This window comes from Coturnix japonica, chromosome Z, assembly GCF_054131305.1.
Source record: "Coturnix japonica strain WE chromosome Z, WE-NBRP24, whole genome shotgun sequence".
Lineage (NCBI taxonomy): Eukaryota > Metazoa > Chordata > Aves > Galliformes > Phasianidae > Coturnix > Coturnix japonica.
Genome location: NC_140702.1, coordinates 61,797,317 through 61,813,660, shown reverse-complemented (window position 1 = coordinate 61,813,660; position 16,344 = coordinate 61,797,317). Strand labels below are relative to the sequence as shown.

Genomic DNA, 16,344 nt, shown 5'->3' with positions numbered 1-16,344 from the left:
ACACTGAGCTGTTGACCACAACTCTCTGAGTGTGACCATCCAGTCAGTTCCTTATTGGGCGATTGGTCCATCCATCAAATCCATTTTTCTCCAATTTAGCAACTAGGATGTCATGGGACAGTGTCAAACAGTTTGCACAAGTCCAGGTAGATGATGTCAGCTGCAGTTTTAAAAGGAAAATTATAAACAGAAGAGAAATAAACTTTTTACATGGAGAGATAGGGATAGGACAAGGGGGAATGGTTTTAAACTGCAAGAGGGAAGATATAGATGAGAAAGGAGGAGGACATTTTTAAGTCAGGACAGTGAAGCCCTGGCACAGCTGCCCAGAGAAGCAGTGGATGCTCTATCCCTGGAGGCACTCAAGGCCAGATTAGATGGGGCTCTGGGCAGCATGAACCGGTGGGAGGGCAGCCCTGCCCACAATCAGGGGTTTGGTATTAGATGTTCTTTGAGGTCCCTTCCAACTCCACTTCTGTGTTTCTTTGAGCCTGTACATTGTTTCACATTTTAAAATGTAAATAAACATGTTCTCCATCATTACAGTCTCTCTAAAGTGTATCACAGCATTTGAGATTACAGTGGAATTAGGAATCACTGTGAGAAGACCCGATGCCACGTATAGTACATAGGAAAAATGAATAGATTTATTCACATAAAATAATATATCTGAGACTATTAAGTGTTCATATTGTGGAGATTTGTGAATGGGGATTGACTCTCATGTGACTGTTCTTATGTGCTGAAGCCCAGGTAATGATTAATTAAGTTTGTGAACTGGGGCCTGGCAGGATTGTCTCCAGTGTTTGTGCATGGTTGTATTTATAACAGAGGTGTTGTTTCTCCTCTTATGAGCTTATCAGTTCAAGATAAGCTATATAACTGCTCTCATTACTTAACTTACTTGGCTCTTTCAGTCATGCCTACAGCAAGGGGTAAGAGAAATACCTCAGCAGTACTGACATGTGGATTATTTTTCATATACACAAGGAATGTGCCATGGTTTTCTTTCAGCAGTGGGAAGCAGGAAGAGGTGTATCCAAGGGCTCATAACTCCAGTTTTGAACAGGAATGAGCAGTTCAGATGCCTTGTATCACTGTAATACATGACAAGCTTCCACAATCTTATTCTGTTGAGATAAGATGATTTCTGAGAGTTTCTGTGTGGTTGTAGGAGAGATGTTTAAGCTTTTAAAATGAATTTAATGAGGAAAGAGTGCCCTCTTAAATTCCCGCAAACAAGATTTATGTAGCACATTACTGCAGGATTTCCTCTTCCTTTTTTAATTCTTACCCCTCACAGTAAATCACTCCTTAATTTTGGTTTCTGTCCTTTATTCCCTTTGTTTCTGAGAGGGATAGAAAAGCAAAAGAGCTTTTAATCTGTTAGTGCATTACAAAGCAGTAGGTAGAAGCATTAAGATGATGGAAAAATCCTACTTAAGTTCTAGAAAAGACTGAAATATTTTCAGGTGTTTCAGAAACACAAACAAATTAGATACTGATGGGTTTGTTTGTTTGTTTGTTTTCATTCATGGGAACGATTAAAAATCACTGAGAAACAAATTTCTGGTGGGTGAGACCTATCTTTTCCTCAGTATTTTGAGTGTTCCTTTTCTGTCTTTAATGAAAATGATCCATTGTATCACTAGTCCATGAAAGGGTGCATACAAATGGGCTTAGACAGTACAAAGAAAATAGTGTCAAAAATACTGTACAGATGATAAGAAACTAATGACATCTTAGTTTTGGGGGTTTGTTAGGTTTGGTTTTGTTTTCTTTCTCTATTTTTGCATTTAATTTCTGGAATCTTTCATGTTTATATGCAATTTGTACTTAAAACTTTTCCTAAAAGGAACATCAGTTCTCTTACAGACCTGGGCATTAAAACAGGAACTGATTGTTCGTACATAAAAGCACTGTCGTAACTGTGATTTCCTGCTTTGAGTGTCTGTTTACTTTCATATTATTTCTGTACTTATAATTACACCTGAAGGGGAGTCTTTTCCTATGTGTATATATATATAAATATATATATAATTTTTAAATAATAGCAAATGTGACAGCGTTGAATGTAGCCCTTTTTAAATCTCTTTGTGTTTGTTTTTTTTTTCCTTTACATACATAATTTACCCTTGGTGCATCTTCAGCTCTGCAAGAGTCACCGTGATGAGAATTATTCAGGAGACAATTCTCAGTCAGGTTAGAATGCTATCATTTGCCTTTATATACTTCTGCAGTTAGAACTTATCCGTGTTGTGTTAAATGGTTTGCTCCTGTGTTGCTTTAATAAATGCAGGTTTTCTTTCTCACTGTTCCTTTCCTGGTGATGGAGTCTGCAGACAGAGGAAGATGAGGACACCTTGTTACAAGGAGGCTGCATATATATTGTCTCAACAAAGGGGATAATAGTTGATCCTTATGTTGAGAATATCAATTTTATGATATTTCTGATTCTTCACATAGTGAAAGCTTTCTGTGGTCTCTGATATTTGAGTGCTACTCAATACTCTGTGAGCAGGCACTATGTGCAGAGCTGCCTAGATAGGGTGTTGTTGTTCTTAAGGGTAAAGGAGAAGGCAGACTGCAATGTGTTGGAAGGAAATGGCATTTTACTGAGTGATCTTTCTACATATCTTTGAGACGTTGTCCAGTCATTTACATCAGTTTGTTTCATCTGTTTTTTCCATATGTCTGACTATGATGGTTTCTATTTATTTATTTGCTTGTTTTAGTAAATGGCAATTTCAATAATAACAGCTTGGTGCATGGTTAATTTCCACAGCAACTGGTTAATTGTTTGTAATTGTTCTCAATATGTTGCATTTTTCTTAAATAGCATACAAATAATTACTGAAAAGACAGCAAAAGCTGTCTTAATACAGAGAAAACAGATTAGTCCTTGTGCTGGGGCAAAGAGAGTGTTGGCTGAGATGGGGTTTTTCTCACCTATTGAAGTTTCTGTGCAGTTAAGCTCAGAGTTGTCCAGTGGTCGGTGAAGAACAGCAGGAAGGGTTGCAGGCAGGGTCCATCCTGAAGTATAGTGACCTGTTCATGGGCATGCCACTGCCCATCTCTATTACTGCAGAGGGATCTTTGATAGCTATCTCAGGCAAAGGCAAGCTGAAAAACTGCTGCTTTTAGGCAGCTGAAGTTAGGTGAATTCCCTGCTCCATTAATGGTTTTGTCTTTCTTCCACAACATCTTTCCAGGTGACCTTAGGCAAGTTGCTGTACCTTGGTGTACTCCAAGTTTGTATCACAGTCCCCCATTCTGAGCTGTCAGTTACAGTATTTCCCCCACTTAAGTGGTATTGTAAAGATTATTTAAACTATGTTCAGAGTTTGGGATGGAGAAGCATTTATTACTGGCACATTTTAAAAGGTTTTGTTTTGCATTTACAGAATCCCATTCCTTCAAATGCAAGAACAGAAGGAAAGATTCAACTGACGTTAAGTCTATATCTTCACAAAGTAGTGATGGTAAGAAAATAAAAATCAGTTAGGAATAAGATTATAAATAAAGATCAGAGGCAGCAAAAACACAGAATGAAAGAGGAACCAGACAACTTCATGAGTGATTGAACAGAGATTTCTTCAGTGTCTTACAACAGTGTCTTTATACTGAACTGCAAAGTAATGCCCCAGCATGAGCCTCAGTGTAACTATGCTGCATATCAGTGCGTGGCACCTTTACTGGTGGCTTCATTGATGGGGGACATGGAGGGACTGATTTCTGCTGGTTACTTGAGAGCAGAGCTGGTCCTGATCCCACCTATGACTGACAGGCCTGGGATGGTGGTGGCAAAAGATTTCCTTCTGCTTCAGTGTGTAGTGAGAGAAGCACACCTTGTAGGGTGCATTAATGGGTTTCATTAGAGCAGCTGCAACACAGAGATGAGGGGGCTGCATTCTCTCACAGAAGAAGCTGTGTCTGACTCAAATCCATCAGCAAACAAGGGGAGAGTGGGAGGTGCTGGGCATGTAGTATGGTAAGTACATCTTCCTTTCAGTATAGCTGAAGTGTGGGATGGATGGATGGATGGATGGATGGATGGATGGATGGATGGATGGATGGATGGATGGATGGATGGGGAAAATCTGACAGCAGCAGTGAGAGGTGGCTGCGCAGGAGGCAGTCTGCAATGCAGGAAAAGGAACAGTAAAGCAAAAACTTGCAGGAGATACAGGAGAAACAGAAACTAGCTGGACTCTGTCATGGTGTTTCCTAGTGGCAGCTTTTGGCACTGGCTAAATGGTGTCAGATTTACACTCTGTTATGCATAAACAGTGTTCTCTCTAATGGCAGCTCCAAGTTTACAGAATCGGCGGTACTCTTCTATGGCAAGGATCCACTCAATGACAATAGAAGCTCCTATCACAAAGGTGAGTCCTGAGCATTGCCTTTTCTGCGGGCTCAGAGTTTGGAGCTGCCCTTATTGGGAAATATATAGTTTTTGTCAGTACATCCAGATCTTTACCACATCTTGTATTTAACAAGATTTAACCTTTAACAGAAGGGTGCCAGGGACTCAAAGCAAGCAGTTACATTTTCAAGTTAAAGGACTGAGGGAAACTGCACATAATTTGCTAAGTGAGAAGTAGCGTAATCCAGTTAGTAATGTTACAAAGCAAGAAAAATATTTGGTATTCACTCTTCCTTGCCTACCTCCCTCATCTGTTTTCAGGTTATTAACATAATTAATGCTGCCCAGGAAAACAGCCCCATCACTGTAGCAGAAGCCTTGGACAGAGTTCTGGAAATCCTGCGGACAACAGAGCTTTACTCCCCTCAGCTGGGTGCCAAAGATGAAGATCCTCACACAAGTGATCTTGTTGGAGGTCTGATGACTGTAAGTAAAATTAGAAAAGATGAAATTACTGTTGGCAGAGTCGTGCATCACAGTTCAGTGATCCGCTACCAAAAGCAGCTGAAGCAGAATTGTAATGTATCACTGTTTCACTTAAATGTTTTGGCTTACGTACCACCGTGTACTAAGACACAGCTATATCTCAGTCTGTTGGATGCATTCATCCTCATATAAGGGTGAACATAGTCACCACTAGAAACCATATAATCTAATCTGTGTTGTATCAAGTAGATACTTTTTAGAAACTCTAAAAACTTAGATGGGATTAGAGGGATTGTTCTACAGCTACTCAACCTGACAACAAGATGAGAATAGTGGCCTTTACTTTCATCAGGTTATGACTTTGGTCCTTTAACAGTAGCAAAGCTGTCTGCCAAAGACAGACTGCCTGGATTTCAATGTGGATTACCCCATTTTGTAATGAGCACTGAGCTAATCCTTGTCAAAATAATGAAAAGGAAGCAGAAGATAAATGATGGTGGTTAATGTGAATGATGAAATGCTTCAGGTGTGAATGGAGGGGTCAAGGAGGGCTCTACACTGTGTGGTTGGTAATATCCTTTCTGGAGGTCTCATGCTAGTGTTCCTCAGATTCTTTCATGTCTGTTTTGAAAGGCTGTAAAGCAAGAATGACACTTATAATTCTATTATAGTGCTACAGGTAGGAGCAGTACTTTCAGTGCCCAGGCACAATAGCTAAGAGGCAGTACAGCGTTTTTCCAAGTAACACCGCATGGAAATTATTTTTGCCACAATTTCTTAATAACCTTGTTTATTTTAGGATGGCTTGAGAAGACTGTCTGGAAATGAGTATGTGTTTTCCAAGAGTAAGCCACCATTTTAAATTTCTCTTTGCATGTGTAATTTCATTTGTAAATGCTAATGACAGAGAAATTCATGCTAGCAGTGGGAGCAGTAGTATGTCATTGGAAATAGTCATCTAAGTGACTGTAGAATGAGTGTTGAACTGCCTCCATTTTGGATCTGAAGCACGTTCAAATAGCTAAAACAACGCATTTAAAATGTAGAAAATCAGGCCAGAAACTTAATTAAATTGTCATTTGTTGAGCTCTTTCATTTATTTCCGGATAATCTGAAGTAACAGAAGCCACATATGGTGGGCTTTTACAAACTTCGTATTGTAAGGGAAAGAGCTGTTTTTCTTAAAAGAGCTGTTTTCTAAATAGAACACTGCATGTAGAACAAAATAAATAAATAAAAAAAATCCATACATGCTTTAATTCCCAAATTCTATTTCATCAGATATGAACCTGAGCCATAGTCACCTTTCAGTGCCAAATACTGTCAGTGATGTTCCACCTTGTATTGCACAGCTCCTGGATAATGAGGAAAGCTGGGACTTCAATATCTTTGAATTGGAAGCTGTTACAAATAAAAGGTACTTGATTTCTTTCTCTGGGTGCCCATAAAACTGTTACTGGGGTGCTGTAGCATAAAGTGCTCTGCTCAGGAGAACTGAAGAAAGATACTGCAAGTCTGTGAGAGCTGTCTTCCTGTTTTCTGTGTGCATACATGTACATGTTCATACTACCTACAACATCTACAAGCCAAGCATGCATCAGGGTTAGAGTATATGCATAGGCCACAGGAATCTCTTTATAGGCTGTTATCTTCTCTGACAGCATCTCCAACCTTCCCAGGTTGTTTTCTTTTCAACTCCTACCTTGTTTGACTCCCACCAGATTTCTAAAGTCAGGCCATCAAAGCCCAGCATTGTTACATTCTGGGTGTCCCACTGATGCCTTCATTCCTGCTACTGCACAAATGGTCAGGCTGGAAATAGCAAGCTGCTCCCCTCCATCACCTAAATCACCCTATGATTTAGTGAGCTGTGAGACAACGATGGCTTTTGGTTATAAAGGATAAAAACTGGTCTGGAGGATAAGCCGGTGATAGGAATAAGAGACTGAGATTGTGATTATTGCAATGATTATAAGACATAATCAATATAGTTTGTGTGTTGCCAACCTGATACATTTAGAAAGTAGGAATCTGTACCCACAAAGTCAATAGATTACATGAAGCTGTAACTGTTTGCACTTTGTCTTATTATTTCTTAGCCTTTGGAATGTGGTTGTGTTTAAATTGTGTTTTTTCTTTTCAAAAACAAACATATTTTTGATTGATTAACAAATACTCAAAACACAAAGGAACAGAGCTTTTAAGCATTTTTATCTGAGGCTTCTTGAAGCCCAAGATAAAGTCATAAGAACTGGTGAATCTGTAGTGGAGATGTGCCACTTTGCAGGACACATTAAGAATGAAAGAAGATGTAACCATTCATAACCTAGTTGGTTAGGCTTTATAGAGGTTCAGGTGCGCATTAGAGGTGTTTAATTTTATTGTTAAGGTCTTGTTGGTTTATTTGATGAAAACATCACTCTTTAGAAGTACTTACATTACAGCAGTGCCATCCTCTCTTGTTGTTTCCTAGGCCACTAGTTTATTTAGGCTTTAAAGTTTTCGGCCGGTTTGGAGTCCCTGAGTTTTTGAATTGCTCAGAAGCCACACTGCGAGCATGGCTGCAGCTGATGGAAGCCAACTACCACTCCTCCAATGCATACCACAACTCCACACACGCTGCGGATGTCCTGCACGCTACCGCCTTCTTTCTGGGAAAGGAGAGAGTTAAGGTAAAACTGTTGCCTAGGAGCTGGGAGTTGGGTATACTTGCTCAGGTGCCACTCTGAGCTGCCATTTTCTATGTGTCATTCAGGGTCATTTGTTTACTCAAATAATTGTCCTCACTCCATATGGTTACTCTGCCCTTGAAGTCTTTTCCTGTGATGCCTGCAGGCCCACACAGTTTCTCTGAAGTCGTTGACAGGAGGAAGGAATTTATGCTTTTAACTAGCAACAACAGGGAAAAAAAATATTAACTGACTATTTCCTTAGTTATTTGTAAAGCTTTGCAGAACATACAAGGTCTGTGGGAGTGCCAGCAGTATAGAGTCATTCAGACAGATGCATAAAGTGGAAAAGTGCCTACAAGAGGATGATGTTGTTAGGTAAAATCTAAATTAATAGAATTTGGGTGAGCATAGAGGGTCTTGGAGGAGTTAACCAAGTGCGCACAGTGAGTGAGGAATGATTGCAAGGAGGTGGGTCCCTGCTCTCAAGCTTAAGGTTGTATATCTTTGAGTTCAGATAAATGATCAGAAATTATTTTGTTGTAATTTCTGGGCCATGTCATGATCTCTCTCTCATCTGTAGGGAAGCCTTGACCATTTAGATGAAGTGGCTGCATTAATAGCAGCCACCATTCATGATGTAGATCACCCTGGACGGACCAACTCCTTCCTGTGCAACGCAGGCAGTGAATTAGCTGTCCTTTACAATGATACTGCTGTGCTAGAGAGCCATCACACAGCACTGGCATTTCAGCTGACGGCTAAAGACAGCAAATGCAACATTTTCAAGAATATTGATAGGTAAGTCTGCTGGAGGACAGTGTGTCTGCGAGGACTGATGGTTTGGGGATTTCGGTCTGGTGCAGATTAAGAGCCTAACTTCTGAACCAGAAAGTGTCATTTAAATGGAGACATCACTGATAATTTACCTCTTCCAGAATCCCAAGTAAATGTTATACGAAAATAGGCTTTGATTCCCCCACCCCCTGTGCTCTGCATTTTGCAGCACTGTATTGTTTGGAAGCACAAGGGTATCTGGTAATCTTGTATGGCATGGTCCAGCTGGCAGGCCCTTCTCAAACCCTGCACCTTTCCTAGTTATGAAGGCATCAGCTCATGTGGGTGAGCCCCTGAGTTGTGTTTTGCAGCAGTCTGGGAAAGAACAAGGAGAGGACAAGGTTCAGTCTGGCAGGCTTGTGAGCAGAAACTACTTTTGTTTCCTAGAAATCACTATCGGACATTGCGCCAGGCCATTATTGACATGGTTCTGGCAACAGAGATGACAAAGCACTTTGAACACGTAAACAAATTTGTGAACAGCATCAACAAGCCAATGACATCGGAGGAGACCAGCTCACATGTGAGTGCTCGCATGACTTTGCACCTCATTTGACTCGCATGACTTTGCACCTCTCGGCATTTCAGTGAAGTTTTTCCACCATAACGTGAGGTATCGCTTCATTCACATTGTATTGACTTGCCCTAAGGACACAACTGGATTTGTGATCTCACACTTCAGTGCGTGAAGGAATATTTCCTTCAGTCTACTATGCCTGTCTGGACTCTGCTTCTATTTTGTAAGCCTTGCTGTCAAAGCTTTTTTTGCATTCACAAAACATGGAAGTAGATGCTTTTGTACACGCAAAATACATGGAACCGGGTCAGCACTGTGCCTACAATCCTGCCTCTGAGTGGTGGGATTTCCCTAAGCATGGGTCTCCGAGGAAACTGCAGTTTTGTTCCCATGCCATCAGGAGTCTAAGAGCCTTGAGGAACAGCTCTGTTGCTTCCTGACATCACTCCAGCCCCATTCTTAATTTCATCAAAAGCAATCTGGGCCATTTTTCATGTCAGTTCATGTGCACTAAGGCTCTACAGCCAGCCCAGGCCTATTTCACATATTCCCTATGTGTTTACTAGCTCATGCTCCTCTTTACCTTCATTTGTTGCCTCTCGAGGTTGAACATTGTCTGACATGGTTCTCCTGGCAGCCTTATTCACCTAAAGATCATCTTATCACTTATCATTTCTAATAAAGTAGTATTTTATTAGAAATGGGGAAAAGAAATAAGAACAAGGTAAAGTTCAGTTATACTAAAAAATGATAAGAGCTCTGTATTTTCTATTCCAGTCACCACAATGTACCTGTAGAAAACATGGGGGGTTTTTTGTGTTGTTGTTTTTGGTTTTTAATTCAGCCTCCTTTATCTGTCTCTTTTAAAGCATACATGAGCTAAAAGCCATATAAGTACAGCGCAAGCCACACACCTTACTGATTTGTTTTTTTCCCTAGTGTAGGTTGTTCTGTTCCTTATTTTTAATGGTGGCTCTTCATGTTCTTGATCTTGAACAGCAGTATGTGAGCAGGTCTAATCTAGCAGCTCTTTCCTGGGCTGCCCACACTGAAAAAAATAACTGCTAAACATAAAGTTAGAAGATTAATGCTGAATTGGGAACTGCAAAGTATCTGCCCATAAACCACAAAGACATTAATTTAGCAGTGGTGGTAAAAAGTATTTATGTTCAATTTTTGACTCGGAGTTGAATTTAGCAGTGAAAGGAGGCCATAACTACACAAATGTATTATTTTGAGAATAGCATTAATGCCGTGTTGAGCTGAGGTAGAGGCTTTTTATTACTCACTAAGGAACATAATATACCTGTGCCCTTCTAAACTATTCAGGACCCAGATGATGATGCCACAGCAGACATTTCACAAATGCTCTGTTCCCTCCATTCATTCTCCACAGCAGTCAGTGGATGCTTCATTATGTGGCTGCCTTGCAAGCACACAGAGACTGTCTGCTCTCAGTCTGACACTACTCCATTTTCCTACTGTTAATCTCCCACAAGAGGTGAGGCTCAAATTTAGCAGGTACCAAAGACCAAAAGGTATTCCAGGCCCAAGGTACAGAATCCAGCACAAAAAATGAGCAAGTGTCATTGAAAACACTATGGAACTGAACACTATGGAACTGAGTGGCATACACTCGCATTTCTGCCTCCAAAAGAAATTGTGCACATCACATCACCCCTCTGTGCTTGCCTCAGTTTTCTAATCTGTGAATTAAATCTGAAAACACCCACCTGGATGAAGCAGCCTCCTCCCATCACAGCCCCCAAACTCTAAACACAGCAGTGATGATGGTTTGTCAGCTTGCTGTGGGTGTATGACTCCCTGCTCTGGTCCAGTTCCCAGAAGGCAAGGCTGGGATGCAGAGGAGGATGACCTACCCTGGCTAACAGAGCCTCTTTTTATTTCACAAACTGTGTTATTTCTGAGAACCTCTCAAGCTGCCACCAGAGGCTACTCTGTAAGGCTGCTGTTCCTGACATTGCTCTCTCCTCTGACTTCATGGTACTCTGCATGGAGGGAGAAGGCACCAGGCTGGGTACCCACCTGCCACATAAGCACTGCTAATAATGATAGATCTACTCCTAGCAGGGATGCTGGCCATCAGTACTTATAACCAACTCTCTGTTACAGAGTGAAGGCACTGACTGTGAATGCACAGCCAACATGAAGAACTTTCCAGATAACCAAACACTGATCAAGCGTATGATGATTAAATGTGCAGATGTAGCAAATCCATGTCGTCCCCTAGAACTATGTATTGAATGGGCAGGGAGGATTTCTGAGGAATATTTTGCACAGGTAAGTACATTTTTATCACTGGATTATTATCCTGTGTAAGAAGGTGACTATTTTGTTCCAGTGGAATCTGTCTGGCATCACCATGGGCACTACAGTACAGTATTCTCCCCATTCATGAGAAGAATTCACTCCAAAGTTGTTTCTTCTGAAGCTTATGGAACAGAGTGGTAGAAGGGCTTCATACATTCATCTTTCTCCATCTACTGAGAACCAAGTCATTTATTTGTCTGACATTCAATCATCATCACTCTTCTAGTTTCTAGTTATCTACTAGTCAATACCTGCCCTGAACAGAGCACGAGGAGCGATTCCATGCCTGATGAACACCTCAACTGAATGATACTGATGCTTTCTCTTCTAAAATGGTACCTTCTATGTCTAGTGACAGTATTGGTGGACAAAGGGAAGGCAACCAATGTCATTTACCTGGCTTTGAGCGAGGCCTTTGACATCCAAATTGGAGGGATGTGGATTTGATGGGTGGACCACCTATTGGATAAGAAACTGGTTGAAAGGCTGCAGACAGAGGGTGGTGATTAATGGTTCTGTGTCCAGGTGGAGGCTGGTAATGAGCAGTGTCCCACAGGGGTCTGTCTTGGGACTGGTGCTCTTTAACATCCCTATCAATGATATTGACAATGGAATTGAGTGCACCCTCAGCTGATGACACCAAGCTGAGTGGTGAGGTTGACACAATGGAAGGAAGGGATGCCATTCAGAGGGACCTCAACAGGCTTGACAGGTTGGCCCGGGTGAACCTAATGAGGTTCAACATGGCAAAGCGTGAGGATTTGCACTTGGGTCAGAGGAACCCCAGGCCAGCAGTGATAGGGAGGTGATTGTCTCTCTCTGCTCTGAGCTTGTGAGGCCCCAGCTGGAGTACTGCATCCAGATCTGGGGCCCCCAGAAGAAGAAAGCTGCTGGAGAGGGTCCAGAAGAGGGTGTTTAAAATGATCAGAGGGCTGGAGCTCCTCTCCTACAAAGAGGCTAAGAAAGCTGGGCTTGTTTAGCCTGGAAAAGAGAATGCTGAAGGGTGACCTCATTGCAGCTTCCAGTACCTAAAGGGAGCCTACAAACAGGAGGGGAGTCAACTCTTTGCAAGGGTAGATAACAGCAGGAAAAGGGAAAATTGTTTTAAATTGAGGGAGGGAAGATTTAGATTGGATGTCAGGGGGGATTTCTTCACTGTGAGAGTGGTGAGGTGCTGGCACAGGCTGTCCAGATATGCCCCATCCCTGGAGGTGTTCAAGGTGTTCTGATTGGGCTTGTTGGCTCCACCATTACGCTAAGAGTAACACAATCAATCCTCTTCCATTTATGGTCAGAGTTAAATGGCATATTCTGACTTCTGTTATTCTTTTAACACAAGAGAAGCAAAGCAAGTACAGGCAGCAGCATCCCTCTTACTTAAAAGATAAATGGTTTGGAACAGCGACCAGAGCTGTGGACAAGTTCAACTCTGTCCTCTGCTAAAGGACTCTGAAACTCCATTTTCCATTTTTAGCTGGTGTGCCCCAATCACCATAATAGTGCTCTGTCTCACTTGAGCTAAGAACAGTCACAGCACCACTGCAGCAGTACTTGTGAGGTGGAAGAGATGCTAATTTCAGTCCCTGTTCCAGAGGAAACAAAGCATGGGAAGTTCACCTTTGGAGTTCAAAGTTTGGTCTGAAGCCTCCTGCTGCAACTCATCTAGTCCCCCTGGCCTTGCTGTTCCAACATGAAAGGCTGCAGAGGCTAACTGGTGTTTCATTTTCTTAGACAGATGAAGAGAAGAGACAGGGCCTGCCTGTTGTGATGCCTGTATTTGACAGAAACACCTGCAGCATTCCCAAGTCTCAGATTTCCTTCATTGACTATTTTATAACAGACATGTTTGATGCATGGGATGGTAAGTTGAATTTGAGAATTTCCCATTTCACAAAAGCTGAGTACTTAATAGTTACATAAAGAGGGAAAGACTTAAAACCAAGTTATTCTAAGTAGGTCTTCTGAAAAGCAGAAACCAATATCAAAGTGTTTGCATGACAGGAAACAATGGCTAAACTTCTCATACACTAAGAAAGGCATTAACTTGAAGGAGAAAGACTGAGAACATCTTCCCCTTGTTAGCATTAACATCTTCCCCTTGTTAGCATTAAGGAGATAGGATAACACTGACTTCAAACGAAGCTGGGCTGTTCTGCTGCACGTTTTGTACATGTAGTGAAACTGTTCCTCTTGTTTCAGCATTTGCACACCTGCCTGTTCTGATGCAACACTTGGCCAATAACTACAAACACTGGAAAATGCTGGATGAGTTAAAATGCAAGAGTCTCAGGCTTCCGTCAGAAAACAACAACTGACACTAAAGCAAGAAAAACAGACTTCCCAATCTACCAGTGTCACTGTGAATCGCTTATTAACTTGGATACAATGGGGATAGTGTTTCCTTTCAAGTGAAACTAAGACTGTGTGTCAAGAACAAAGTATTTTATCCATCATTTTTTAAGCTTCTCTGAATTCAACACAAAAGTATTTTCAGAAAGACCATAAACAAGTGCACTTTGGAAATACATTTCTGTGGCAGATAAGGTACTTCCAAAACTAATCTCCTAGTGCTGAATACAAATCTGTTGGATCTTGTATCAAATACAGCTGCACCCACTAACACTTCGCACAACCGTTTCCCAGTCACCAGGAAAATAGTAAGTTGACCAACAACCATGAACACTTCCCAGTTACCTAGCATAAATTTGCTCTGGTTCTGCCAGTGTTCTTTAGCTCTTCAACCACAGTTGTAAGGAGAGCATGCACTCTAGAACAAGCAAACCTCAAGAAACTGGGCACATTAAAAACAAACCTAGCACCATTTAAAGCAAAACTTTCATTACAGACGATATAAACCTGTTCTTCCTTTTCTGTACAAGAAGCGAAATCCCCATAAATTGGCTACACAGCAGAGGAAAATAAGTATGTTCAGTGTAATTGGTGCCATCCACGCTTATCTCTGCCATCTTAGATATTAACATGTGACATTGTCTACCTTTACATATAAACCACTGTGGCAGTAGACTGACATCTCTTTTTTATGACGTGATGGTTGTACGCAGTCATCGATTAAACTGATCCAAACATTACAAGGCCATACATTGTGCTATTTTCTTAGCAGATGAGCCTTCATCTTTAATAAATAAATAAAGTTTCCAGGTTATAATTTATAACAGCATTACAATTTGTACTGCTTTTTTCCTTCCTAACAAAATGCTGCTTTGTTTGGTCATGTTCAAAAACAAAACAAAAAAAACATTCCAAAAGTTGTAAATAAGTAAAAAACCAAACACAGTTTTTCATTGGTTTTAAAATAAGAAATTTATGCTAAAGCTTCCTAAGCACAAACGCATATTTTTGTACGTATCATTTTAACCACATGCAGACAGTGAACACGAGTTCAGGTTTTAGACTTATTCTCTGATTATTCAGTTAATAAATAATGGCAGAACTGCTGATTTTCGAACTCTTTGCACTGCAGGCAAAGCGTCAGATCAGTGACTTGAGTTGAAACGAAGGGTCTCAAGACAGACTCTCCCCCACACCCTCACAGCGTATCAACAACTGAACTAAGGAAAGAATAAAAGGAGCTTAAGGTAGCTGTGGAAGAAAGGCGACAGTGATTGTTTTACTGCAGGTAGCTTAGGTAACGTGCCAACCTTTTTTGTATGTTTTGTACCAAGTTTGGAAAACGAAATGAAACATTCATAAAATGTTATGTGCAGAGAAAAAAAAAATAAATGTATATAAGGTATATTTTTGTTAGAACTGTAATAGAACCTTACTTTTGGTTGCTATGTATTAAAATGCTGCACTGTGTATATTTGAAGAACGGTGTTTCTGGTGAAAGATATATATTCATTATTTCTTATTATAGATGCAACATTTTTTTCAATGGGTTTTTATTCAGATGAGTTGAACCTCTGTTTTTTATACAGTAAATTGCTTTTACCATTCTTTTATTTACAACTAGTGCTCTCAATGGTTGTATCTTAACTATTCCAGTGACTGAATGCTCACTGCAGCTTGCATTAGAGAAAAGAATTTAAACTTCCAAAGCTTTCAAAGTCCCTGTACGATCATACTGCAGAACTGTAAGATCACAGCCATGTAAAACACTTCAATTCAGTATTGTCACAGCTCTGTCACACAAAGAGGAATGTCAATGGTAGAAGGAACGTAAGAAATAAAGTTCAGCCTCAGTACCTGACTTAAAGCATTAACGTGAAACATTTGTTGCAAGACCCTGTGTTTTCTTACCCAGACAAAGTAAAGAAGTATTTCACATGGAGTAATGTCCTCTTTAAGAGCAGAACAAATAAGCATGAATTAATCTTGTATGTACCAGTTCTGTGAGACTCTTTCCTGTCCCACTGACTAAGTCTGTTGCTTCATGCTGTTATCAGTACACGTGTGCTTAAATTGCCTGTTTTCTCTGTGCAGATCTTTAGGGTATTTCTGACAGAGACTTTTACTACCACAAGAACACAGAATTCTGCTTTATTGAGATCTGGAAAAAGAAATTCAAAATAAATCACAGAAACACTGAAGCACCCATTGCACTCCAGACCATTCACCACCTTTGCAGTCCTCCTTCAGATGCTCTCTCACAGCATTATGTCCTTATCTTTTGTCACCCCAGTGGCACCCAGTGCAGGAGGTGAGGCCACAGAGCACTGAGCAGAGTGGGACAACCCCTCCCCTCACCTGATGGCAATGCTGGGCCCATTGCACCGCAGGTTGCAGGTGGCCTTTTGGGCTGCCTGGACACACTGCTGCCTTATGTTCAACCTGCTGTCGACCAGAACAAACAGATCCTTTTCCCAGGGATAATTATGCTCAGGCTCAAGAGGCAATGTTTGTCATTTGGATGTTACGGGAAATGCATGCATCCACAGGAGCTGGGGGAAGCAAATCTAGGTTTCTTCAATTCCTGCTAGGAAGTTGGGAGTGCCTCCTGTTGCTTTTGCTCTGGTCAGGATCCACTTAGCTCCCTTGTTTTAATTACATATGGTGAAGCTGCTGGACTTCAAATCTGGAATTAAGCCACTGAAGTCTACAGTATTGAAAACAGTTTGCTCAGTGATTCAAAAGGAAGTGATGGCACTGGAAAGTTCCAACAGACTTATCCTGAGTTG

The 16,344-nt window shown here is 41.0% G+C and overlaps 1 protein-coding gene across 8 annotated transcripts in view; it reads left to right on the top strand.

Annotated features, from left to right (window-relative positions):
* Positions 1 to 15,416, top strand: part of PDE8B (phosphodiesterase 8B) — a 70,216-nt gene extending 54,800 nt beyond the window's left edge. For all 8 annotated transcript variants that reach the window (XM_085528757.1, XM_085528755.1, XM_085528756.1 and 5 more), the window contains 12 exons: positions 2,151 to 2,202; positions 3,405 to 3,482; positions 4,309 to 4,385; positions 4,688 to 4,852; positions 5,652 to 5,697; positions 6,134 to 6,269; positions 7,326 to 7,524; positions 8,105 to 8,322; positions 8,746 to 8,881; positions 11,009 to 11,176; positions 12,938 to 13,067; positions 13,406 to 15,416. In XM_085528757.1, the coding sequence (XP_085384883.1) occupies positions 2,151 to 2,202; positions 3,405 to 3,482; positions 4,309 to 4,385; positions 4,688 to 4,852; positions 5,652 to 5,697; positions 6,134 to 6,269; positions 7,326 to 7,524; positions 8,105 to 8,322; positions 8,746 to 8,881; positions 11,009 to 11,176; positions 12,938 to 13,067; positions 13,406 to 13,521 (1,521 nt within the window). In that variant the 3' untranslated portion in view covers positions 13,522 to 15,416. The remainder of the gene's footprint in view (positions 1 to 2,150; positions 2,203 to 3,404; positions 3,483 to 4,308; positions 4,386 to 4,687; positions 4,853 to 5,651; positions 5,698 to 6,133; positions 6,270 to 7,325; positions 7,525 to 8,104; positions 8,323 to 8,745; positions 8,882 to 11,008; positions 11,177 to 12,937; positions 13,068 to 13,405) is intronic.
* Positions 15,417 to 16,344: the final 928 nt, after the last annotated feature.